Here is a 26,509-nt window from a genome sequence, read left to right on the forward strand (position 1 = left end):
TTTGTGGTAATTAGGGAAACAAACATTGATGCTTACTCTACATAAACTTTATTAACTTAAAATTCTGTTACTTTACAACATTGCAATATGATAGATGTTTGTCCTACATACTCAGTAGTGCTTGTCCCATTCATATACAGCACCCGGGGTGGGTCGCCTGGTAGCAGCTGTCTTTGGCGCTCTGAAATTAATAAATATCATGGTATCATATTTCACCAATTATAAAATGTCTGCCTAAGCTCACAAGAGGATCTCAAGGCTTAAGAGCTCAATCTTTCCCAAAAAGATTTCAGTTAAAACAGTCACTGATGTTAAGATCAGGTTATTCAAACTTCAGGCCAGGGGGTAAATATGTAGGTACATATATCTTCCACAGACAAATGATAAACCTCTGGGATGGAATTGAGATTACTGCAGGTTACAGAAATATCTGATTGATATTTGCAATTGTTGAAAATGTTACCCTATTTTAATGTATGTCTAAATATTTACCCTTTATCAGAGCTAGCCTCAAGGAGCTTCTGAGTTAGATCCACAGGGGGAGCTACTTCACGGCGAGCGTCTCTTGTGTAGTAGTAGTTGTGAGCATGCCTGAAAAACAATAATTTGTGCTTAAGATCTAGTAAATTACCTACTCAGATCTCTGAAGAAAAAAGTTCACATAATTTGGACTTTTTTAGTATGGTTTGGTATATAATGTATAAAAGTAAGTTGTGTTAGTGTCAAGGATGAAAATCAAGTTTCAGGTTCTTGATAAAAGATCAGCTGTTTCTTCTCAATGTAAATTTTAGGTTATGATTGATATTTACTTGTGCGACACTCCGTCAGGGATCTGTGGGGGAGGCTGAGTCCTAGCAGCGATCAATGGTGCGAAGCGGAGTGCGTTCGTATGCTCTCTCTGTAATAATAAACAAATATACTTCCAATAACACTATTCTACGTTACATAATTATTGATCAAAACAAAACACAAAAATACTTACTCCAAGAAGAAAGTTCCTAAGTTTTTGCATTAGTGGCGATATATCGCGCAAAGCTACTTTAGTCTTGCTCATTTTTGCACGATTTTATATCAGGGATAACAAATTATTTAGTAAAAGGCTTTTCTAGATCCACTGAAATAAACACAAAATTCTGTCAGTAATACGTCAAGTCTAACGTCACTTACGTCACTTTGTTTGTCAAATGTCTGTGACACTTGCGTTTTATTCGTCTTTTTGCAAAAATGAATCAAGCAACAATCGAATCTACTTTAATTGTTTGCTATCAACCAACACCATTTGATTCCTGACTTCCTAGAAGAATAATAATAACAGTCAATAACAGATATGTTTTGACATTAACGAAACTAATTTCAATACATACCAAATTATACCTAGTATTTTTATTATCACAAAATCTAATATGAGATTTAAAAATAATAAGATAATTAAAACTTAAGGTTCATTTAATTTTCAGTTCTTTAGATACAATTGTATTGGTCACTGGCTATAAAAGCTTCACCTGAGTACCCTCTAGCTACTCAATCAACATGTCTTCTTTGGTCAATGTTCCTAGGAGTATTTTTTCGTACTCTACTTTTAACTTTAGAAAGTAAGTGTGCTTTGGTATTATATTTTTAGGATCTGATAGGTTAAAATCATTTTATATTAGTTATTGAGTTGTTTTTTATTTTTATTTCAAAGAGCTGTGGATAACGACTGGGCGCAAATGAACCTGCGACTCGCTGTGACACCTAGTTCACAAACCTGCACTTCTGAAAGAGATCCTCAAGCACCAGCAGGACAAAGGTCCTCTCTCGCCGGAGATCCTCAAAGCATCAATTCTTGTGAAAGGATCCAGTGAGTCAGATTTCTAATAATTTAATGGTTTATAAATCAACATTTTTACAATGCGATACTCTTGTGTGTGTTGTGTGTGCGATAAAGTAAGAACCTATCTATTTATATTGTGGATCTGTGTGTTTGTGTTATACCAACATTATTGTATTGTTTGTTCGTGAAAATGTTAGGGTAACATGATATGGGTTGTAAATTGTGTAGTTGGTAGGTAGGTAGTTTGGTTAAAAAAACAAATAAGTATTTATTTTTATATTAACGTTTATTTTTCAAGCTAATACATAGTTTATACAATCATAATGTTCTTACAAGAAATTGTTTGCAAACAATCACTCAAGCTATCAATCTACAATCATACATAGGAACAATCAAAATTAAATTAATCAGTCTTAAAATTATAAAATCACAGGTATATAGAGAGATTTGATAACTACACTAATAAATGTACCGCTGGATCAAGGAATGAGGGTATGACTAGCAAATGTTAGTTATAAATTCACTTGCTTAATCGACTTCTTCAATTGTTGGGCCGTCGTGGTTCTGACGATGTCCGTAGCCTGGCATACCTCCAGGCATGCCGCCGGGCATACCTCCTGGGAATCCTCCTTGCATACCTCCGGGGAATCCGCCTTGCATTCCTCCCGGGAATCCTCCCTGCATACCTCCAGGGAATCCACCTTGCATGCCGCCTGGCATTCCTCCCGGGAAACCTCCTTGCATTCCACCAGGCATTCCACCCGGCATTCCACCAGGCATTCCACCAGGCATTCCACCAGGCATTCCACCGGGCATTCCACCGGGCATGCCTCCAGGCATGCCAACGCCTCCACCGCCGTGCATCCTGCTCATAATCGGCGAACACACTCCCTGCAATTCCTTCAGTTTATGTTCATACTCTTCCTGTTCAGCTAGAGTGTTGTTATCAAGCCATCGTAGAGCCTCGTCGCAGGCAGACCGTGCTGTCTGTTTGTCTTGCTCCGACAATTTGTCGCCCGCGTCGTCTAGCGCTTGCTTGACGCTGAACACGTAGGATTCGAGTTGATTCCTGGCCGCCACCTTTTTCCTTTGCTTTTCATCCTCTTCTTTATACTTCTCCGCTTCAGAAAGCATGCGATCGATCTCAGCTTGAGAGAGCCGTCCTTTGTCATTTTTAATAACAATATTCTTACTGCGACCGGTGCTGTTCTCCTTCGCCGATACGTTCAGAATGCCATTCGCATCGAGATCAAAAGTAACGTCGATTTTAGGTACCCCGCGTGGAGCAGGCGGTATACCCGTCAGATCGAATGTACCCAGGCGGTTGTTGTCTCTGGTCATAGCTCGCTCACCTTCAAATACTTGAATGGTAACTGCAGGCTGGTTGTCCGAATAAGTGGTAAACGTTTGTGATTGCTTGCAGGGAATCTTCGAGTTTCGTTCGATTATTTTGGTCATAACGCCACCAGCTGTTTCTATTCCGAGTGACAACGGCGCAACGTCTACCAGCAAGACGTCCTGTATTTTGGAGTGTTGTTCTCCACTTAGAATAGCTGCTTGTACTGCCGCTCCGTACGCGACCGCCTCGTCAGGGTTGATGGATAAGTTCAGCTTTTTGCCGCAGAAAAAGTTCTGTAGCATGTTTTGGATCTTAGGTATGCGTGTAGAACCGCCGACGAGCACCACGTCATGAATAGAGCTCTTGTCCAATTTTGCGTCCTTGAGCGCTTTCTCGACTGGTTCCAAGGTACCTCGGAACAAATCTGAGCAAAGTTCTTCGAAGCGCGCCCGGGACACCCGCGTGTAGTAGTCAATGCCTTCATACAACGCGTCGATTTCAATGGTCGCTTCTGTACTTGACGACAGGGTTCGCTTAGCACGTTCAGCGGCTGTACGTAGTCGCCTCAAAGCTCGGGGATTATTTCTGAGATCTTTCTTGAACTTCCGTTGGAACTCTTCCGCGAGGTGAGTCACTAATCTGTTGTCAAAGTCTTCGCCGCCGAGATGCGTGTCGCCAGCCGTCGCCTTAACTTCAAACAATGAGCCCTCATCAATTGTCAGTATGGAGACGTCGAAAGTGCCTCCACCCAGGTCGAAAATCAGCACATTTCTTTCGCCTTTTAAGTTTTTATCAAGGCCGTATGCAAGCGCAGCTGCCGTAGGCTCGTTGATGATTCGTAGCACATTGAGACCGGCGATAGCACCCGCGTCTTTCGTTGCTTGACGCTGTGAGTCGTTGAAGTAAGCGGGCACTGTGATAACAGCATCTCGAACAGTAGTGCCTAAATACGCTTCCGCAGTCTCTTTCATTTTCGTTAGGACCATACTGCTGATTTCTTCTGGAGCGAAGCGTTTTGTCTCGCCCTTGAATTCAACTTGTATCTTTGGTTTGCCACAGTCTTTGATAACTTTGAATGGCCAATGTTTCATGTCTTGCTGTATTTTAGGATCGTCGAACTTTCTTCCGATGAGTCGCTTAGCATCGAACACCGTGTTGCTCGGGTTCAACGCCACCTGATTCTTGGCAGCATCGCCGATCAACCGCTCCGTGTCCGTGAAAGCGACGTACGATGGTGTTGTTCTGTTGCCTTGGTCGTTTGCGATAATCTCCACGTTCCCATGTTGCCATACTCCAACACAAGAATAGGTCGTTCCAAGATCAATTCCAATAGCAGGCATCTTCACTTCTTCAATATTCTTCGCAATACAATAAACTTCAAGCAGTTAAAACTCCTCCGGTTTTCACCGAACTCTTTCGTCTTTCTTGTTTCGTGTTTCAAATGTGAATGATTTGCCGCTCAGATCGTCGCGCTTTTATACTCGACGAATTGGGTTCGAGAGATTTCTACCCCTTGCGAGACTCCACCAATGGGCTTCGAGATCGCGACGAACTCGCTAGAACGTCATTACAAGGCAACCAATAGCGTGAGTCTGAATGAAAGAGATAGACATATCGGGTATCTCATATTAGGGTGGCAAGTTGAGAAAGTTTCCCTAAATTTTGGGAAATTTAAATAACTAACAAATTATTTTTCCATAATGACATCGTTCATTAATTATACTCCTTTAAATATAGCTTACTTAAAGTGACCGATGTCAAACTATTATATTTTTTCTTCATTTTCTTGAATTTGCTTTTAACGAATTTATTGTTTTGAATGATATTTATGTGAGTATCTTTTTATAGAATGATCAGTTTTAATACTCGCATCGCACAGAGTTTTTTTTTATTTTACGAATTTTGATTGATATTATCGAACAATGATTTTTTTTTTTATATTGAATAGAAACGATTACGGTTATAATTGTTATGTCTTCTCACTCATTTTTGTGCCACTGGACGCAATCTTGCAAGGGAGGTTGTAACGTTTGTTTTTTTTATGAATAAGGAAACAGTATTTATTATTAAAGTATGTATCTATTTCCTTGTCGTTGTAAGTAAATGATTCTTGACAATAAATATAAAACTAAATTATTATTTTTGCTCTATATTCAAACTTTGACGTGGGGAATTTTATTTTATAAAACTGGCAACCCTACAGAAAACTCTGGAACGTACCGGACATTTCGCGCGTATTCTCGTTCCCCGTATCAATGGAAGTATCGCGGGATGTGTGAGAGAGACAGCTGCAAAAGTGTGTTGCACACAAACAAAGAACAGAAATAACAATGTCAGCTGTTTGTTTACGTTGTGCATTGAATTGAATGAAGGGCCGCTCGAGAATGAATTAGCCAGTTCTGGACTTTTCCACCCATAAAATAAAGGAGTAACGGATTTTCCTAGCATTGGTATAACCGTTTCTACTGGGTTGTAGATTTCATTAATAATTAATTACCTAGTTAATAAAGCATTCAGGCCTTATTGTAAAGAAATGAGGAAAATTGTTATAAAGATTACTTTGCAAGCTTTGCTAATAAAAACAAGTAGGGACTCTCGAACTTTGTCACAAATAAAATTACTTTGTAATGCGGAATTATGGTAGGTACTTTTGTAATGTGGTTTTTATTTCAAAGGACTTCTTTCAGCGAATGTACCTACCTAGGTCACCTTTTTAAAAAAAGTTGATAGTATTATGAACTAAACAGACTAATATTGAATAAGAATATTGAGATGCGAATAATTTAATTAGTGCAAGCACGTAATTTTTTTACAAAAATTAAGTCTATTTTAATTTCAAATATTGTTGGTCGTTAATTCAATTGATTTCTTTAATTAATTGACATTTCAGCATGTTTTCTTCTGGTCGCACTTGAGTAGGTATTCTATGAAGTTAACAAGGCATTGTTCCTTTAGCCGTATTCTGAATAGGAATACAGTAGAATAAAATTCGGCCAATTTATTTATTTCGTTTAATTTTAGGTACTTCTAGTGCCTGTGTTAACGGGGTTTCAAAATGCCGTGTGTTAGTTTACTCCTGTAACTAAACTTTTCATGTTTATTTCAGGCCTGAAGTCCTAGCGCTATGGAACCAGAGACCACAACTAGACCTCCAAAAGGAATGGATCAGAAATACTACTCATTATTACTAAATAATGATGTCAACAGACAAAAGGTTTAATATTTTTTTACTACTTTGTTAATTATATTAAATTAATGTAATTTATGCGCGGCTGTGAGTGTAAATTATATTGTATATTTTCTTCGATTTGACTGGTTTTCAAACTGAATCGAAAACTTTATTAATTGTTCTTATTTGTTGATAAAAAAAATCGCTGTAAAAAGGATATGAAAATAAAACGAATTTATTTAAAATTATATTAATTTGTATTATTGAATAGTCATTGCTTACATACTAGTTATGTACAAGTTATAAATATACATTTATACAATAAGTAAAACTTAACCTAATTTAACATATATCAGTTATTGACTTATACATTGAATATTATAATAAAAATACACAAAATCATTAAAATAAGTTTAAAGTTATTTCAGTGTACTTCAGATCATTATTATTGGTACTTGTTGCTAATATATTTCGGTGATTAGTACTCGATCGTAATATTTTTGGTCTTCAAATATTCATTCAGTGCTTCTTGTCCTGTGAAAGAAAAAATAGGCTAATTAGAAAACTTTCCAACAAAGTAGCTATTTACCTACATGCATTAGATGAACCTGTATTGGACATTCAAGAGTTACGAGTAATCCCATTATACGTCATCGCTCCAATTAGAAACCCATAACATTATCCAATTCGACACCCAATCTTGCCGAATATAGTATATTAAAAAAAAAAATTAAACAGCTCGCTTTGACTTCGCTTTAGTAGTTATAGGATAACGTTATTTTATGAAGGATGGCCTTGCAGAAATACATCACTTCAAGTCTTATCCATTAGAGATCAAGAACACTGCACATATTTTCGAATAGGATTGTTTCTCATTAATTATTCATACCTAAGTCTTTCCCAAAGCCGGACTGCTTGAACCCGCCGAAGGGCGCGGCGACGTCGGTCTTGTTGTAAGTGTTGACGAACACGGTGCCGGCGTCGATGCGCTCCGCGAACGTGAGCGCGCGGGACACGTCGCGCGTGAACACGCCGCTCGCCAGACCGTACTCTGTGTTGTTGGCGCGGCGGATCACGTCCTCGATGTTTCTGTTAAAAAATATAGGGAATTAGTACCTTGCTTGAAATTTACACAACCTAACTCTCTTCTCTTTAAGGGAGCAGATTCATACCCAACAGTAGAATACTTTTGTTTTCTTTCTTACTCTACTAAAGTTGTGAACCACAGGTCAGAATGTATTATGACAAAAGTGGTCTCAATTATCTTCTATTACCCGTAGCTGTGTGGGTTTCCAAGATAATTACTTCGGGTGTGCTTGCCAGAATTGCAAAGAAAATATAGATTAAGAATGTAATTTACAATTGATTGTTTTCATAATAGAAAATGCTCCTTTATTTTATAAATAAATTCACTACTCACTTGCTCGAGAACTTGCTGATGATCATGATAGGTCCGAACGACTCTTCCTTGGCTATCCACATATCGTCTGTGACGTCAGTGAACACGGTGGGTTGGAAGAAGTATCCCTTACGATCCAGTCGCTTGCCGCCGACTACTAGTGTAGCGCCTTCCTTCACACCGCGCTCGCAAAACTGATGGAAAATAGAAGCTGGTATCAGCAATTACATTTTAGAAACAATAATATTTTGTATATAGATAATCTTCGCGCTGATTTTTGAGTTCAAACATAGATAGATATTTATCTAAAATTAATAAATACAGAGATTCCTTTTCACTTTCAAACATGCCACTGAATTTTTTTTTACAAGAAGTTTAATGCCACTGTTTTAATAACACCACGTCGTTAATGGTACGGCATCGTTCTTTTTTTTACCCGTTTTAATTTTACGATACTCTACAATTTTGAGAATAAAATTAGTATTTGAAAGCTTACCTCAATAAGTTTATCCATATGTGCCTTATGGTTCTGTGGTCCGTGCGACGTGCCTCTGTGCAGCGGGTCGCCGATACTGATCTTGTTGGTCTCGGCGATCACTCGCCTCACGAACTCGTCGTGTATCGTCTCCTCCACGAACAGACGGCCCGCCGCGATGCAGTTCTCGCCTTTGTTGAAGAATACTGATGCCATACCCTAGAGATACAAGTTATTTTTATTTATATTTTATCTAGCTTTGGAGGATTTTTATAATATATGAAAGACAAATAGAAAGTAAAATAGCAGTCTGTAACTTTTTTAGTTTTACAACAGCTTGTTATATTGTTACGGGAATTGAGAAGACTAGGTTTCCACCGGATGGTTGACACAAATGCTAAATCAATGTTACATAATTGTTGATAGGTCGAATACGAGACCTGCATACAATTCAATTCATGGTATCGCTATTATTGCTATTCATAGGGCGCCGTAACTTATTTATAAGCGAGTTTTATATTGACACTTACGTTTCTAACAGCCTTGTCGAGATCGCAGTCCTCGAATATAACGAGTGGTGACTTTCCGCCGAGTTCCAGTGATACTTTCTTCATGTTTGAAGCAGCACATGACTTCATTATCGTTTGTCCTGCAGCAGTTTATGCAACATTAGTAATTGTCAGAATAAGATTATTTTTTTGCATAAATATTTGTTACGAATTCTCTCAATGGGCACAGCGAGAGATATTTTAATACCTATCAAAATTACAGACACAATTAAATTACTTACAACATTTTAGTATCTTTCAATTTTAAAGCGAAGCCAGTGCATTGGTAGTAATAATAATAAATCTTTATTTGCTGAGAAATAATGATTTTTCCCGAGTGATATTTAGAGTGGCAGAATGATATTACGTACCTATTTCCGTACTGCCAGTGAAGCCAAGTTTCCTGACTAGCGGATGGTCGGCGAGCGCCTGTCCACAGACCGTGCCGCTGCCGGGCAGGATGTTCACGACACCCGGAGGGATGCCGGCGCGGACACACAGCTCCGCGAACTTCAGCGCTGTTAGTGGACATACCTGCGAGTAAAAAACATGATTAGTAAGAATGTTAAAGTTTTTGATATAATAGCTTTTTAATAGTGTGAGATAAATGATCTATTTCGGGATTGGCTTTATATCTACACTAGCTGACCCGCGCAACTTCGCTTGCGTCACATAAGAGAGAATGGGTCAGAATTTTCAACGTTTTTATAACACTTTTTACTGTTACTCTGCTCCTATTGGTCGTAGCGTGATGATATAAAGTATGCCTTTTTTTTTCACGAAAATATATTAAAATTATTTATATCTCTTAATATAACGAAATCGCACTACGGCATATCCGCCATTAAAACAGTTGCCATGACAACGGAATTTTGTTAATTTAATGTCATTATAATATTGATTATTCGCGACTTAATTCGCCACCTGAATTTTCCCGGGAAATGCGTCATTTTCCCGGGGTAAAAAGTAGCCTATGTCCTTTCTCGGGTATCAAAATATCTCCATACCAAATTTCATGCAAATTGGTTCAGTAGTTTAGGCGTGATTGAGTAGCAGACAGACAGACAGACAGACAGACAGACAGACAGACAGACAGACAGACAGACAGACAGACAGAGTTACTTTCGCATTTATAATATTAGTATGGATATATACCTCGAGTGTTAGAATTCAAATCTGAAATAAGTCTGTACCATGAAAAGATCGTTTAGGACATTTTTTTTTACTGATTGATTAATGCAACTGAGCAGACCACAGACTATATTCTATGGATAACAAAATGTTAAATTTTAAACACTTACGACTGAATTTTTAAATTTGCCTAAGAAGTTGTATAGACTAGACGGTACAATATAAAAATCATAATACTAACAGCAGCAGGTTTCATGACCACAGTATTCCCAGCTGCGAGACAAGCCGCCATCTTCCACGACAGCATCATTAGCGGGTAGTTCCACGGCGTGATGAGTGCACAGACTCCAATAGGTTCCTTCTTAGTGATGGCCAGGTTTCTGTTCGGCCTCGCATGGTTGATGGGGATGGTGGAGCCCTGGATCTTGTCGCACCAGCCCGCGAAGTACCGCCACGTGTCTATGGACATGCCCACGTGGGTCTTGAGAGCGAGGGTGTAGACCGCGCCGGAGTCTATCGATTCGATGGTAGCGAGTTCCTCTTTGTGCTGCTCCATTAGGTCTGCTAGTCTGTTAAGAAAATTTTGGCGTGTTAATTTTGATGAAAGGTTTTTTTTTCTTAATGTTTGTTGTTCTAACAGTTTTGAAATTGTATTTTTTATTCATTCATTAGTGAGTATATTTTTTATATTAATATACAGTAGACTTACCACAATTTCATCAAAGCAAGCATGAGACAAAAATGTTTTTATTTTTACAAGGACTCCAGTAACAAAAATCTTATTCTGAACTATTTTCAAACTGGCATAATAATTGCAGAACTTAGATTTAATTTTATATTGGAGGTGATACTTACTTGAACAACAGCTGTCCTCTCTCCCTCGCACTGATCTTGGACCACTCTCCTTCATCAAAAGCCTTCTTCGCCGCCTTCACAGCCTTATCCACATCGTTGACCGACGCGCTCTGAACCTTACAAATAACACTCTCATCTGTAGGGTTAATCAGAGTCAATGTCTTCCCACTATCAGAGTTCACAAACTGCCCATTAATAAACAACTGTGTAGGGAACTTAATCTTCATTTTATTCACATCCATTTCAACTCCTTCGTAAACCACGTCTTTGTTCGCATTACCACCTCTGGACTTTAGTACAGCAATGTTGTAGAACTCTTCGAAAGTCGTGTTCATGTATATATCCTCATTTTGTAGTTCTACATTTGATATATCTTTGATTTCTTCGACTAGTCTGACTACGTCCATGGAGCCGGCTCCTGACGTGAAGAAGTCTGTGTCGTCATCAATGTCTATACGCAGTATTGCCTTCCAGATGTCTCGGGCACTTTCTACAAAGATCTTCTCTTCGGCGGTCAGTTCTAGTGTCACTTTGTCTTCGTTAGCCTTGAAGAAGTTTTGCGCGTTGATCATTTTACCATTCACTTTTAGACGTTGGATGTTTAGCTGTGAAGAAGAAATAAATTGCGTTATTTCGGGACTTAAATAGTGCATTAACAGTAAAGTGAGCATTATAAACCCTTTACCAAATAAGTCAACCTGGAAGTCGCCAATTTAGGTACATAAATTTGCACGTCTTGGGTATCGAACCCGAGACTTGGTGGCACTCACTACTGCTACATCACAAGGTCCTATCGTAAATTCGTATAATACTAAATATAAAGCAATTTTTATTTACCTGTACACCATCATTAGCAGTGATCAACAATCCAGCTTCATGCACCACAGCAGGTTTGTTCAGTCCATCAATAACTAGCGCATCTCCTTGCGTCTCATACTCAGCCTGCCACAGCGACGAGCCGAAGAACTTCACCTCAACGTTGGCAGCACTGTCGACCACGCCCTCTTTCGTCTGTGCTTTTATGATGGTGGTAGCGCCGGGGGACGAGTCCAGACCACGGATGAAGTTGTGGAGAGCTACTCCGCTCTTTGACCAGTCGATCTAGAAGTAATTAACTATGATTAGATCTTGATACAAGATAAAATTTGCGGAAATTGATTCTTGATTCATACATTATATTTCTAAAAAAGATTTCTGCTTGCTTAGATACTGGCAAACGTAAATCGGAGGCACTAAGAACAAACGGACAACATAACACCGGATTATGATCTTGTTTCGCAGCTTACGAATAAGTGTCTGATAACCTGTCTGTTAGCAGTGACGGCAAATGTATGAAACCGACTGTTAAAATTCGACCGGTCAAGCTTTTTGGTACACAAACACGGTTATTAATTGTGTGACATTTTAACCGATGCCCCAATCATAATCAAAATCAGTGTATTGTAGGAATATTCTAATGAAAATAATATCTATTGTACTAAATGCATATTGTTTTGTCTACGCAATATTACCTATATCCACAGAAATTTATCATTCAGTGAAAAGCGAGTGGACAATGCAAATTGTAATTTCTGTCTTATCTATTGAAATTGAATCATCTTTATGGCTATTGTTTCTTGATTAGTTTTTTGCACTTTACATAGATGAATCAGTGTTATCTAATGATCTTTACTTGATAAGCTTAGAAAGATGGGAAAATCGAGAAAATGTAATAGTACCTGTTTATCAAGTTTTTGATGAAAGCTTGCAGAGATTAATTTGATTTAGAATAGGGGCTTGGGAGGTTGAGATGTTATATTAACATTTCTGAGGGCGTCTAGAGCCGTTTCACTATGAATAACATAGTAAAAAAATAATGTAATTACAAAAGATGTTCTTAAAATAAACTTTTAGAGAATTTACATGATAAGTCATCGGAATTAGGCTCATGTTAAGTAGGTATGCTTATATTTACCAAGTGTGTTTCAGGTTTGAACAGTGCAGGGTCGTAAGTAGCTCCCTCTTCGGTCTGTGTGATTCTCGGCGCGGTGCCGTTTGCGACCATGTTCACTGCCTCCGCTAACGCTTTGATACCTGTACACGAGTTGAAAACATTAGTTAAGGATAAAAGGTTCTAGCGTAACAAAAACATTTTAATGATCATGTACATGATGGCCTTTTTTTGTAAGACGACCAAAAGTTAAGAACAGAAATATGATTTTTTACATAAGTATGAATATAAAAGAATATGCATGTTTGTATAAATATATTTTGTTTCCAATTTATGCCAATCATATTTGTAAAGCACTTGACCGATTAATATACCTAATCATGCAAAAACTTTAATAAAAAGAATACTAATAAAAAAACGAGTTGTTATTAAACAATTTGAACACGCACCTTCTGGGTATAGATATTTATTGTAAATACTGTCGACGGTATCATCAATAGTGGCGGGGAAGCTCTTCTGAAGAAGGATCGGTCCCGTGTCCAAGCCGTCGTCGGCCCAGAAGATTGACAGCCCACATGTCGTGTCGCCTTCAATCAATGTCCTGTAGAAATATAAATAAATATAGTAGGTACCTAGTGCGAACTCATGTATTATACCGTTGTAGTATGCGAATTTGCATATTCATTTGTACAGCATTTACCTCCGTTTTCTGAGTTTTTTTTTTGTTTTGAAAATAGTTCGGAAAGATAAAAATAAATCGGGGTACTCAGGGAATAACCCCGTTTTCTGAGGTTTATTTAGCGGTAGTTTATCTATTCAGTAGCGTTAAAACTCATATAAAAAAGCTATTGTATAGATAAACTACCGCTAAATGTACCTCAGAAACAACCGGGGGTACCTAAGTCATTGTATCGTCTCTTTAGATAATGTTTTGTGGTTTTAAATGTGGTAGGTAATATCCGGATAAATCCCGTAAGATAAAACCAATGATCTTTTACATAACGTAATGGATGTTTTCATTAACCCAGCGGAATGTTCTTGTTTATCGGTATTTTGTTTCTCGCGTCACGGATTACTCGAATGATGTGACGATCGATATGAGAATTGACTGCTTCATCGTACGTCTGGTTTGGTCTGGTTATGATACCATTTAGGCTTGGTTGAACATAGGAAACTAAGATCGATAAATATTGAAATACATGTCTTTGCAGTGCATATTGCAGGCGATATATTTTTCAAGTTTCTAAATCCATGGAGGTCTTTATGTTACGTGACTGGTCTATCTATGTATCTGTCGTCTGCTTAGTGGTGAACCTAGTTACAGTGACTGGTTTCGTACTATATAGTACATATTATACTTATGTCTCTACAATATTTTCCTGTTCGAGAATGAAAACGTGAATTTCAAAATACAAAAAACGTGCACGGGTCATCTGTAGATTACAAAATTATATAATTTAATAAGTGCGACGTTTACGTTAATAATCAAAATTGGTTATATAATTATATACGCAGTATTTAGAGGTAACTAGACCCCTATTCATTATGTATTATTACGAACAACATCGCGTGTGTGATATTTGCAAATTATTATGGCAGTGTATACTTTGTTAGGACACTGATTTCCGTTTCAATCAACGTATTATTATAATGAATGGAAGTAGGAGCATTGGATACATGGATAATGAAACCATAATACATTTATGATTGAATTATCTTATAAGCAGGTAGGTAGCTACTTATTCTAAGGCAATTTCTGTATGTTAGAGAAAATGTTTGAAGGGAAAGAAACCTACTATGATTGTGCATGATCATAATACTGTCATTACAGAAATGACGTTAAGTAGATACTTGTGCGATGGAGTTTCAAGCAAAACCTCAAATTACAGCCTAGCTTCGTAGAAGAAAATGATTGATGGTATGCTCTTAGGTCGCATACACATTTACTTATTATACATTTATTTATAAAATTGACTAACCGTTGCCATTAAAAATGACACTAGAAAACCTATTAAGTGCTATTGGGCTAAAAAACAGCAATGCAAAACTTTGGTTTTATCCAGCTTCATAATAGAAAACTGCGTATTTTTAAATGAATATATGTATTTTTGAATAATAAATGATTCGGGCGGGGCGTTATTCACAATTTTGACAATACCAGACCTGAAATAGTAGACAATATGCAGACGCTACAATATGGACGGTTTTTTATTGTATAGTGAGAATACATGCTAATCTAATGTTTCCAAGCCTTAGTACCTAATCACATATTAATTTGCTGCGCTGTCGCAAAATGCATTCCACACGCAATATGTTGCGTCCATATAATTACATAAGTATCAATACAAACGTGTTACTGACGACATGTTCGCTATCGTTTCATCATTAACTCGATTACTACGAAGATAAACGCGCCTTGCTTTACATAGAAAACTGCTTTATGTAATAACATCTTGGAAACTCTTGTAATGAACTTGTTAACTGCTAATGGATAAGTGACTACTTGTAAAAGTAATTGATCTAGTATGCACGTGTTGGTGCATAGAAAGTGGTTTTTATGATCTGTTACTTTAGAACCTTTTGATACTATGTGTCAGGTTCAATTTCTAGTTGATTGGTTCGTATGATTTGAACAGATTTCGATCATAATCAACCACTAACTCCTACTATTGAAAAATTCCTTTTGTGAGATGCAGAACTTCTTCCTAACACAGGAATTAATGCCGTTTAATAAAAAAATATTACGTTCACATGTCACGAAATAATGATTTAATTATGATGACTCAGGTATAAAGCAATGATAATATCTTACCAGTTAATAGACGATGCTCCTCTATGTCTGGGTAGTATACTGGGGTGATAGCAGATGCTCTCGTACTTCGGGTGAGTGATCACTTCCATTGGGATGAATTGTGTGCAGAATGGAAGGACATTGATGTCGGCATTCACCTGTTCACAAAAGAAAATGTATTATTAGCTTTGCTATATTGTACCTATTTATAAACGAAGAATCTTAACGCAACTCAAGAATTTTTGCTTTAACGAAGTTGTAATAGGTAACGGCAAAGGGAAATATCGCGAAGGAAAGTTCAAAGTTTTTGACGGTGTGTTAACTATTTCTATATACGTCTCTATGAGACGCTTGGTTTGTAGTTAGATAGATATGAGATTATAATATGGCCATTGACACTAGAGAATACCTAAGTTCCAAACATACATCGCAAATTGAAATCGTGATGACAGCGTAAATGAATATCGACGATCATTAGCATAAAGAAAGTCCTTCATTCATTGTCATTTACGTTATAATAACACGCATTTATTCAAGTTAAAGGCTAACCTTATTTTAGCACAACCTTAATCAATATCTTACTTATAAGAATTGCTAACTACTTCCTCTTAGCGATTTCCCTCTGCGCAGATTCCGTAAATGGGTCTGATACTTTAGTTTATAAACTATATGGGTGTTAATGCATAACTGTTTAGCGGTTTTTGAGTAACTGGGATACAAATTAACAAATCTATATTTTCACATTATTCAGAAATGTAAGATACTCTAGTTGTTTGAAGGTGGGAACATTATTCTGAGCGGTTTTGCTGAGAGAAAAATAGTTGGAACATCAATTAAAGCGCTATTCTGTGAGAACAACCAATCCTATTGATTATATTATTATTGGGACAAAGCGGGAAGATAAGCTTCTAATTTTAGCAAATAGACATAACATTATTCGGCAACGTGCCTTCGAACCGTAATAAAAAAAATATCGATGTTGTTTGTTTATTTTTTTCTGAATATTTCCGAAGCACGTGGATAGTTCATGTTATAAACTTTTACAGTTGTTTGATAGGCGGGTTATCGATGTGACACTTAGCTACTAACATGATATTATTTGTCAATAAAAATCACATTACACGCGGTTTGGTAATATCCCATCGATTTGCGGGCATTAACCTTGTGTTAATCGTTTGGGAATTCAGAAAATTTAATGAAACTGCGGGTAAAACTTATCTACCAGCTGTATTGAAGAAAATGTTACTTAGAGCAAGTAAAATTATTTTATTCAACTAACGATTGGCCAGAAAATAATAAATCTGCATGCTTGGGAATAAAATTATGAATGTTAAAATTACGTTTTATTTTGTTATGGAGCACAGAAAATAAATTTCTTGAATCTGCAGTAATAGTTTCGTATTTTTCGGAAAAATCTTTTGAGAATATGCGGTCAAAATGCAAGATATCATTAAGTTCATAAAACAAAAAGTAAACAGAAATAAATTTAAATTAAATAATAGCAAGCAAGCAGGTCAGTGATACTTTGTATCAGAAGTTAATTTAGTTCCCGAATGGCTTTCTCAACCCCAATAGATATCGAACAGACAGCTATGAACCGCCGACTCCCGACCAACTTAGATACACGGGTCAACAGTGCACTAGGAAACATTGGAATATTTGCTCCTAATGGCCTATTTACTACCAAACTTATATTACTTTACGACAGTCTTGTCTATATATTTTTAAGCCTATACCTAGTATTAGAATAAATTCGCAAGATGTGTGTCAAATCTATATGGCTTTCTATGTACAGTGTATAAGCAATTTGAGTATGTTACTAATTCAAAATAGTAGCTAATTTGTATGAGATAACTGAGTATTTTTCGCAAATAGCCTTGAATTCTCTACACCAGTACACATAATATAATGTCCATTGTAATAAGCAGAAAAAAATACAAAGCTTCCAATTCTAAGAATCTTTTCATTAAATCCACATCATAATACCATAATTTTAGAGAATTTTTGATACTGAAATTATATACTGAAGTTTTCACTTTATAGCAGTTTCAAATTAGTGTCACTATATCATACAAGCATTCACAATAAGTGTCCATTCATTGATAAGTGTTTGCACTCAAAATAAGTGGTGTATTCAATCTGGACAATTGCTAGAACTAGTTATTACTGGTTTGAGTGTCATGCTCGTTGTACACGCAAAATGTATGTGAACTGTTGCTAAGTGATTATATACCTGTAGGCTTGTTCAAGACTTTTTAGTCAGTTACTTGATATGAGGTATGTCTATAATAGTCTAGATAGTATAGTTTTCAGTCAAAATATAATTGAATGGTTGTTGAGTAAACAGTATTAAACATTTTGTAACAGGGATGGTATTGTTTTGTAAATGATGAACACTTTTGGAATTTGACTAAGAATCAATTAAGAGAAGAATAATTTTAAATTTACACATACTTAGATGAATTATATGGTCAAAAACGAGTATATTCTTTAGACTACTCTCAGTTAATTTTCGAGCTTAGTACTTTAGTTGATTTAATAATCAAAATAAATAAAGATTTTTAATATATAAAAACTTACCGATTTGTACTGTTCCAATATTTCCGGTATCACTTTTCCTTTTATTCTCCATGTTTTGTATTTGTACACTGGCTTGCCATTCTGTGCAGCAATTGTGGCTGAAAAAAAAAAAATTAATTAATTTCCTGGAATATAATACAACAACTAAAGTCATTTTCAATAACAAACCAGGAGAAAAAAGATTATAAAGAGAAATTAATTACAATAGATTACTTTTTTAATGTTTAATTTTAATTATTTATTTTAATAATTACCTAGAGGATCTTCTCTGTTTCCCTTGTCCAGGACTGTGAAGACTCCAACAACCTCGTGACCATCTCTCTGCAGTAGTTTGAACACCTCCGCTGCAAATGTGCTCTGACCAATGATGGCTACACGCAACTTCTTCTTAGGGGCCTGTTTATAGAGAAATAGTTATTTATGTGTATATGCGTAAATTGCCGGTACTGTAACCTAGGTACCTATTCAATTTTATAAGTAACAGAAAAAAAGAGGAAAAGTGTTTTGATAAAATTCCTGAGTGAAGCAAATGTTCAGCCATTATCCTGTTAGGTACACTTTATAAAAAAATCCTTTAGAAATGCGTGAAGAATAAAACACATTGGTAGGTTTAAAATAATTGATTTTGATTTGATTATTTTGAAAAATGAATGTAAACAAAGTAACTAAGCAATACTCTGTCCAGTACTTCATTATTCCAGAAAAATATAGAAATATACTCACATCATTAGTTAACGAAACAGGTGGCATTTTGATAGATTAATCGAACTTAATTTGTTTAACAATTTTCTAAACTGGTTTCATATATTTCGCTAGGCACAGTTCTCGCCGAGTGGCGCGCGGTCAAACTAACACGAACTCAGCAGAACGTTCGTATTTAGCTGTTCCACCACCGACTCAACCTTGACATCGCTATCGTAAGTTTAGTGATAAAGAAAAGAGTCTTCATTTCCAACAAAAAAAAGAAAACTTGCACTAGAATCAGGAATCCATTACCCGCCAAAAAACGATGTCATGTTTTGTTTGTTTTTAATTTGACATTTGCACGTTTTGTGACAGTACAGTTGACATTGCCAGTGTTTTTTTTAACATTTCATTTGAGCAATAATCGCTGTCAAATAATTCTATTGTTTTTTGTGTAAATGTATCGTAAAGTTTTTAATGACTGAAAAAAGTAATATTTAATTCGTTATTTTAATTATTCATGATAATTACAATTTTATAATGAATCTTATCAGGAAGGACCAAGTTAAGGTTGGTTTAAAAAGGAACTTGTCATGCTTGTCGCACAATTTATTTAAAATATAATAATATTTAACAATAGCCGAGTTGTGGAATCGTTGATTCCTTCAAACTCCTCATTAGTCCTCAGAGCCTTGAAATAACTACGTGAGTATGGAATACCTAACCAAGTAGCCTAGACAGGACATATTTTGTGTTTAAGTACTAAGTATGTAAAAAATATCTTGAATATTTAGAGTAATTTCCCTTCATGGCTAATACATAATTACGTTCCACCCTTAACGTGGTACTTAACACCTCTCTAGTGTAGTGGAATTCTCGGGGGCACTCTACGCTTACTGTATTGGAAAACCTTAAAGTCAGGGAGAACGTCGAGGTTGCAATATTTTGCACAAGAAAAAATAACGTCGTTAACTGAAAAGAAAAGTAATCAAGTTTATACTGTATTCATTTTCATTATTTTATGTCGGGTAAGTATCGGATATAAACCTGAAAACTCCACGATAAAAAAACTAAAAATCTTCTTCAAGGAATTTCAGAACAATAAAACTATTTTCGTTAGGTTAATAAATCAAGTACAGGAAAATATGACTGAAAACTCCGTTGGAAAAAAATCCTCTTCAAGATCTTATAGGAATATACCTAAATAATATATATTTTTTTAAATAATTCTTTCAGGTACAGGAAAAGTTAGCTGGTATTATTTACTTAAGCATTGATGAAATTAAAATTTCATTTTTTTTGTTTGTAATTAGTACGTACCTAGTTGTTATAACAAAATTATAACTAATCATAAATTATATCCTGCGATTATTATTTCTACCTAGTTAGGCGCACAAATTATAAGTAGAGAGAGAGAGTAGCTCAGTTGAAAGGTAGCAAGGCTCTCGGTATTCAAGTTAAAGATCGTTGTTGTTCTTATGATACCAAGATAAAGTATTATAAATAAGGCAATTATAAGTCAAATAGCGACAATAACCAGTTAAAAGCAGTACCCAGCAATAACAGCTATTGACTTATCATTTGGGTTACGAAAACAATAATTTCGATTAAACATTCCGCTAATTATTTTGCCTATTTGAGTGTTATTTATAGGCATTTGCTCATTAGGAATAAAATACACATCACATATTAGCTTTCAACATAAGTAATTTTTGTAGCTCATAATTGGTTAATTACTTTTGCTAATGAGTTTTATGATTCATGAATTATATTATACGGGTGAAATTATTATGCAAAAATAACTAACTCCAAAGTAAAAAAGTACTAATGGTGAAGTGGTTTTAGGAACCAAAGACTTTTATTTATAGAAGTTTTGCCGTCAAAACATATTTACAGCCATTCTGAAGGAGAATTTATACTGCATAAATATTGAATTTGAACTTGGTTACTTCGCATTAAGGAATTTTCCTAAAAACAGTGGTTGCCTTAAAAAAATTTAGTATTATTGACTACTACGTTATCTGGTCTCTGCCTACCCCTTTGAGAAAAATGTATGTTACTACAATAACTACGTACTTCTTCTGTTACCTAGTTACCGAATGAATAGACTAACTATAGTACTAAGAGTACTGTCGCTACTCGGGCCCAAACCGCTTGTTATCATCATTGCAAAATATAGTAAATATATGACTATCACCAGATAGACGATCCGGTTTAATCCAGTTCGACTGACGATGCACGGCACGCACGCCACTTAAATTGACCCCAGATAAGTGGCTGTCAGTTAACTGACCTCATGTCGCGACTATCAGCTGTTATTCATATCATAGCACGGTTTGTTTTCGGGACTCCAAAGTACCTACACGACGAGGATAAAGATCTCAAAGTTCCAAACAAATTGAACGTCTCATGCTATACGCATGATTTTTTATGGAAAATGATAAAGTAAGAACACGATTTAAATGGCTGATCAGCTTTATTCTAGGAGCTGGATAAATCGTTGGCACATTCGTTATCTTTTTACATTGCTATAGTCGTTTCCTCACCATCTCCAATCTCACCGTCTACCTAAGCCCGTTGGATTAAAAATGTAGATGTCAAATTGGTGACCGTCCCAATCGGGACTAGAATATCAAAATCAAGAATCTAGCGGAAAGTTTTTAACCGTAATAAATCTACCTAGTCTCTTGTCTCACACGGGATTTTTCATTCCTCACATAAATAATAGAGGCTTTGTCTTTGACATACACCGATGTCTTATTTCTAGTGGACGAACTGTTTATGCAGGCCCGGGAGTAACTATAAAATCGGAATACTCATGGTATTTTGACATACATAGGAACTAATATGTAATAATTTATTATCTAAGGCACGATTGTTGAAAAGAACTGATAGCGTATTTTCATCGTAACATTTCATCAGGTTTCCTCACCAATCACCCGTGGGTCACGAGACATGTCTTATACTGGTGACATCGAGTTACTCTCTCATTCAACGAACATTTACATGACACAGTAAACCAGTTAGCACCGCTTATAATGAAATAACAATTATAATCATTGTAAGTTCACAATAATAAATTGTTATTTGCCAATTAAATATGTTCTTTCCCTATAATCGTTGAAAGTGAAATTGAAATGAAACATTACCTTTTTTTATTGTAGACATGAGGTTCTTACCTCCTTTTTACAAAATTAGGACTACTTTCATCAAAGGCTAGGCTAAGTGGATATTGGGAGACCATATAGTACAAAGCTTAGGATTCTCTACTGAGTTTGCCGACTCTACAATAGTGAAAATTCTCTATTGTAACTTTAGTCGGCTCGAGAATAGAACCGCAAACCTACTCTGTGCTGCTGGAACTACTGAGGGAGCTATGTGTGAATGCTGCAGTTATGTCGTACCTACATTTCATTGTACTCGGACAAAAGTCTAAAGTCATTATTCACGTTCAACAGAGACATTACACAAATGCGTTTGTTTTTTTTCACGTTACGTGTGTGTGGGTTACCTATTCTCGGTATTATTGTGACAACTACCGGCGCAGACGCAGGCCCGCCAGATTCATAACACTATTGTTTGATGCCACAATCTCAACTGACAATCGGAGGAATCTTATTTCCAATCGTTATTCGGTTCGGTTGTGCTCTAAGTTGCGTAACAGACATAATGTTTGAGGGATTAAATGAACAATTTGCACAGGAAATGTAGAGGTGCATGATTTGTGATCCATAGTGCTTAAAGCTGTAGTGATGGCAGAACTGTGGACTGTAATTGTGGTACTATTTGCTATTTTAGAGGTATCTACGACGTTTAATATAACAATCAGGTTGCCGTTTATGTGTTCACTCGGCCTAAGCTCGTGCACGTACAATATTAATTATAATTTTGTCGTGTTCAAGTAATTTGGTATGTAACTAATGCTTATAGTTGTGAATGTTTATCACTGTCTTTTCCAAATACTATTATGCAGCATTATGTTCTATGCTTTTCATGTGCACTCTCCTGTTTACCACCCTCTTTAAATAATTACAAATTGCACGATTTAATTTAAAATTATTGCGTGCTGTTATGCTGTATCAGTACGCTAAAAAAGTTAATCATGGAAGGCGTTTGTATAGATAAGTACAGATTTTATCAATGATGCCTTATTAGTAGTATGCCATACTCTTTCATCCCTATTAAGGTCCCGAAGTTTAAGTAAGAGCTTCGTTTAGTAACTAATTTTAACTCTTCTAATGAGTTTAGAAAAAGGTAGTGACAACCGTCTCGTAATTTAATAATTTGAGCGTATCTTGCAGCGGATATCTCAGGTATGTATAAATGCGTGTGGCATCCTGTATACTTTGTTGCACGCTGTGCATTTCTTTCTGCATTATTTTCTTGTGATGAAGGTAAGATTTACATTACAAATGTTACAATAGCCCAGCCTATTTATAATTGTCAACTTATTATTGCTATACATGTATTGATGAATCTATAACAATATTAATATCTAATAATAGAAAAATAAGGACGATTATGTTCCTTTTTCTTTGTTCAACATTATGATTAATGTGTGAATAAATCTTTATGTTTATTAGCGTAAAATAATTAACTAATGTTAAATTGTCAAAGAATGGAATTCAACTTAATAACATAGACAGCTGCTTGTAGTGAAATTGGGAGTAAATTCATATTACCTCCGCTTTTCTCGCAGTAGCTAGTAGATAAATATTCTCGAAACTGATTGACTAATATTTTTGATAATTTCCTCTGTAGAGCATAAAGCCAAGCAATGCAGAAATAAATATAGAAGACCCACCGCTGTCACGATCTCTGGGCTTCGCTATCAAGAAGGGGCTGGACTCTAAGACCCTGGAGGATAGCCGGCTGAACCGAGAGTTCATGTACCAATATCAAGAAATACTGAAATCTAGTCAGGATTCCTTTGAAAAACTCAACGGACAATACGAGAAGAGGTTAAGAAGGGTCGTTGGTAATCATAATTACGAAATGATGAGAGAAGGTATTTAGCTAAGTAATTTTGTATCCTTTACTTTGTAGGTACCAGCAATAATTCTATTCTTTCTTTTTTTAGTTCATTATCTTTAAAAATGTAAAATTCGGTCATCAAAACTGAATTATTATAATTTCACTTTTGGTATTTTACACTACGCGTGAAGTAGGTACAGATAAATAAGTACAACTTTTACAGACCATAGGCACAATACACGTCTCAGATAGAATTTTCAGAATTCTTTACGATATTGTCCATTGTTATTTGTCATTAAAGAATAAATGATCTTATATACCTAAGGATTTATGTATTGTTTTACATTTGCAGCGGGTGTTCTGAATCCTCGCAGGGACTCGCCTCGGTACGAGTCTCCGATCGGCCTCAGGCGGGCTCGTACCCGCGCTGTACGCAGACACCGGCTGAACAGCCAGAGCATGCAAAGTCACCTCCTCCATTCACGGCACTCAGATAAACCTTTGGAAAACTAGCAAACATAATACTTTCTGTCTTTCTAGAGCAATTTATTTCGTTAGTTCTTGGAAGAAAATTCTATTGGACTCATGGGATGTTGGTGTACGGTTAACTTGAAATAAATGTGTTTTTTAAGGTAGTGAAAATTATACACAAAATTAAAATGTAATCGGTGTTTCATTGATTTTGTTAAAGATAAAGATAAAGATAAAGATAAAGATATTTATTTGCTCAAAACATGTGTGGTTTACATAAGTTGTTAGTTACATATCAGGGCGTATCAACATGTTTTACCAATAATTGGCATGCAAATGTTAGGTGGAATAATAATAAAAAAATAATAATAATAATAGGTACGTAGTTTTATACAACATCAATAATTTAAGGTAATATGAGCAGAAATGATTAATGTAAATATGTCAGTTAATGAGATGTCATCACAATAATGTCAAAATAATGTAAATAATAAAGATAATAAAAATAATTCAAAATGTCAATATTTAACATAAAATTACTAAAATGTATCATTCAGATATTCGTTAATATTATAATAGCATTTTTTCGATAACATATCTTTAACTTTATTTTTAAACATATCAATATTTAAATTCTTCAATTGTTTCGGTAATTTATTATAAATTTTCGGTGCCATGCAGAGTATACTATCACCCATAAGGGCAGTTTTAGCGCTGTATAAGCGCAGGCGATCATTGTCGCGCCTGTTGCGTTGCACAGTATCACACAGGCGCGGAAAAAGCGTTGGGTTCTTTTTTACAAACATGCATGTTTCAAGGATGTATAGTGATGGTAACGTCAATATATTGTGCTTCAGAAAGTATGGTTGGCAGCTATCGGTTACTTTTAATCTGAACATAGCACGCACACATCGCTTTTGCAATTTGTTCTACTATTTTGATATTTTCCTGCGTACGTGGGGTGTTTGGTGCCCTCCAAAGAGTGCTGAATGAGTCTGTTTCGAGGTGAGCTTTTTTTCAGGGTATCAAATCTATGAAATATTATCATAATTAGTTTTATGTTTTTAATAATCATGGTTTCGCAACCTAAGTAAGGTAGAGACTAGAGGTTATGTGACAGAATATCCTAATATCTTTCCGATAAGTGTCTTTTCTGTCATTTAACTTTTATATACATATTGAGATATCCTGAAACTTGATGGAGTCTACAATGTATTTTGAAGGAAGCGTATGCGCCAAAATATCAACTTTATAGTATCTAAGTATATATATAGTATCTAAGTAAGTGTCGTAATAGCACCGATTTGTATTAATTGTTGCGCAAAAAATTGCAATCTTCAAATTTATCGTCAGACCATTTTGTTATATTATGATACACATGGTTGAAAAAGGTCGCTATAAACACAGTGCGCATCGGAAAAAAGTGTACATCGCACACAATTTTGTGAATTTATTTCCAGATTTATTTTAATAGTAGGTACCTAGGTAATAGCCGTGGTTTGTCTTCGTGAATTCTTTTCTGATGAACAAAGGCCACAGTAAGCTGAACATCATAGAAGGACTTTTCAGCCGCAAATTAAGCAAAATTGACTGTGTATGCAAAATTCTGGTCCGTTTTTGTCTAGCACTGCGCAAGCAATTAAGTAATTAACTATTACAGGTGATTTGTATTTTAAAGAATAAATGTCTCAAAATGTCAGTAACTTTGTCCACATAATTTGTCATAAACAATTGGTGCCGAATAAGCATGACACGCAAAACTGTTCACAAAAACGTGTTGTTGAATATAAGAATGATAACAATACTGGTTGAATCTTGAAATTACACTGCGTACATCACTGACGTTTAGCCAAGAAAGAATATAGATCTCCTAACTCCTCAGTGGTAGGTACAGGAGTAGTTTGGTAGCGGCTTAAAATTCATATGTCGGACGTGGTAAGCCGTCTTTCCCCAGCCAGGGTTTACTTGTAAAACTCCTTCACTAAAGTCGATGCAGAGCCTGGATGTCCCAAGAGACGAATGTTCGTTTACACCCGATATAAGGACATAATATTAAGTACTACGGTATGTTACGTATCGTCAGCACTGAACTGGAATCCTGCCGGGAATGCCTGATAAAGTAGTCATGTTCAAACACACATGAAAAATTTGCTATATTTATTTTTGTAGGCGTTTATGTGTCCGGCACTTACTGGATCAATGCTATATAATATTGTTCAGGCACTTCCAATGACATGGTGATATATTAAGTGTAATGTTTAATGCAAAAAAAGGTTTACAAATCGGTTAAAGCCTTGCCTAAAATCAATCAAACCCTACGTTTGTAGTCAGAAGCCTGTCTTATCAAACC

General features: G+C 35.9%; 5 protein-coding genes across 5 annotated transcripts; 2 read left to right on the forward strand and 3 right to left on the reverse strand.

Moving 5' to 3' along the window:
* Positions 1-25: 25 nt before the first annotated feature.
* Positions 26-1,156, reverse strand: LOC142981491 (NADH dehydrogenase [ubiquinone] 1 alpha subcomplex subunit 7-like). The gene is made up of 4 exons (XM_076127448.1): positions 983-1,156; positions 810-898; positions 493-591; positions 26-181 (listed from the first exon to the last, which is right to left on the reverse strand). The coding sequence occupies exons 1-4, from the start codon at positions 1,052-1,054 to the stop codon at positions 112-114; spliced, it is 330 nt and encodes a 109-aa protein (XP_075983563.1). The 5' UTR covers positions 1,055-1,156; the 3' UTR covers positions 26-111.
* A 304-nt stretch (positions 1,157-1,460) lies between these two features.
* LOC142981449 (uncharacterized) lies at positions 1,461-6,571 on the forward strand. Its single transcript, XM_076127379.1, has 3 exons — positions 1,461-1,592; positions 1,685-1,840; positions 6,259-6,571. The coding sequence occupies exons 1-3, from the start codon at positions 1,531-1,533 to the stop codon at positions 6,341-6,343; spliced, it is 303 nt and encodes a 100-aa protein (XP_075983494.1). The 5' UTR covers positions 1,461-1,530; the 3' UTR covers positions 6,344-6,571.
* Positions 2,069-4,595, reverse strand: LOC142981778 (heat shock protein 68-like). The gene has a single exon (XM_076127884.1). The coding sequence runs from the start codon at positions 4,490-4,492 to the stop codon at positions 2,342-2,344; it is 2,151 nt and encodes a 716-aa protein (XP_075983999.1). The 5' UTR covers positions 4,493-4,595; the 3' UTR covers positions 2,069-2,341.
* LOC142981448 (cytosolic 10-formyltetrahydrofolate dehydrogenase) lies at positions 6,556-18,999 on the reverse strand. The gene is made up of 15 exons (XM_076127378.1): positions 18,754-18,999; positions 18,285-18,426; positions 18,031-18,128; positions 15,472-15,608; positions 13,109-13,260; positions 12,684-12,802; positions 11,567-11,830; positions 10,730-11,334; positions 10,116-10,443; positions 9,115-9,277; positions 8,726-8,844; positions 8,217-8,414; positions 7,742-7,914; positions 7,211-7,410; positions 6,556-6,855 (listed from the first exon to the last, which is right to left on the reverse strand). The coding sequence occupies exons 1-15, from the start codon at positions 18,778-18,780 to the stop codon at positions 6,800-6,802; spliced, it is 2,781 nt and encodes a 926-aa protein (XP_075983493.1). The 5' UTR covers positions 18,781-18,999; the 3' UTR covers positions 6,556-6,799.
* A 3,229-nt stretch (positions 19,000-22,228) lies between these two features.
* LOC142981677 (uncharacterized) lies at positions 22,229-24,342 on the forward strand. The gene is made up of 3 exons (XM_076127747.1): positions 22,229-22,514; positions 23,476-23,722; positions 24,041-24,342. Exons 1-3 carry the CDS (start codon positions 22,467-22,469, stop codon positions 24,199-24,201), a joined length of 456 nt encoding a protein of 151 aa, XP_075983862.1. The 5' UTR covers positions 22,229-22,466; the 3' UTR covers positions 24,202-24,342.
* The last annotated feature ends 2,167 nt before the right edge of the window (positions 24,343-26,509 follow it).

The sequence above is a fragment of the Anticarsia gemmatalis genome, chromosome 20 (genome assembly GCF_050436995.1).
Source record: "Anticarsia gemmatalis isolate Benzon Research Colony breed Stoneville strain chromosome 20, ilAntGemm2 primary, whole genome shotgun sequence".
NCBI lineage: Eukaryota > Metazoa > Arthropoda > Insecta > Lepidoptera > Erebidae > Anticarsia > Anticarsia gemmatalis.

Coding starts and splice junctions, on each gene's coding strand:
- LOC142981491 (XM_076127448.1), bottom strand. CDS start 1,054: ATGAGCAAGACTAAAGTAGCTTTGCGCGATATATCGCCACTAATGCAA. Junction 592..809: donor CCTGACGGAGTGTCGCACAA/GTAAATATCAAT, acceptor ATTGTTTTTCAG/GCATGCTCACAACTACTACT. Junction 182..492: donor GAGGCTAGCTCTGATAAAGG/GTAAATATTTAG, acceptor TATTAATTTCAG/AGCGCCAAAGACAGCTGCTA.
- LOC142981449 (XM_076127379.1), top strand. CDS start 1,531: ATGTCTTCTTTGGTCAATGTTCCTAGGAGTATTTTTTCGTACTCTACT. Junction 1,593..1,684: donor TCTACTTTTAACTTTAGAAA/GTAAGTGTGCTT, acceptor TTTATTTCAAAG/AGCTGTGGATAACGACTGGG. Junction 1,841..6,258: donor AATTCTTGTGAAAGGATCCA/GTGAGTCAGATT, acceptor TGTTTATTTCAG/GCCTGAAGTCCTAGCGCTAT.
- LOC142981778 (XM_076127884.1), bottom strand. CDS start 4,492: ATGCCTGCTATTGGAATTGATCTTGGAACGACCTATTCTTGTGTTGGA.
- LOC142981448 (XM_076127378.1), bottom strand. CDS start 18,780: ATGCCACCTGTTTCGTTAACTAATGAT. Junction 10,444..10,729: donor AGAGGACAGCTGTTGTTCAA/GTAAGTATCACC, acceptor TTTTCTTAACAG/ACTAGCAGACCTAATGGAGC. Junction 7,915..8,216: donor ATATGGATAAACTTATTGAG/GTAAGCTTTCAA, acceptor ATTTTCCATCAG/TTTTGCGAGCGCGGTGTGAA.
- LOC142981677 (XM_076127747.1), top strand. CDS start 22,467: ATGGCAGAACTGTGGACTGTAATTGTGGTACTATTTGCTATTTTAGAG. Junction 22,515..23,475: donor TACTATTTGCTATTTTAGAG/GTATCTACGACG, acceptor TTTCCTCTGTAG/AGCATAAAGCCAAGCAATGC. Junction 23,723..24,040: donor TTACGAAATGATGAGAGAAG/GTATTTAGCTAA, acceptor TTACATTTGCAG/CGGGTGTTCTGAATCCTCGC.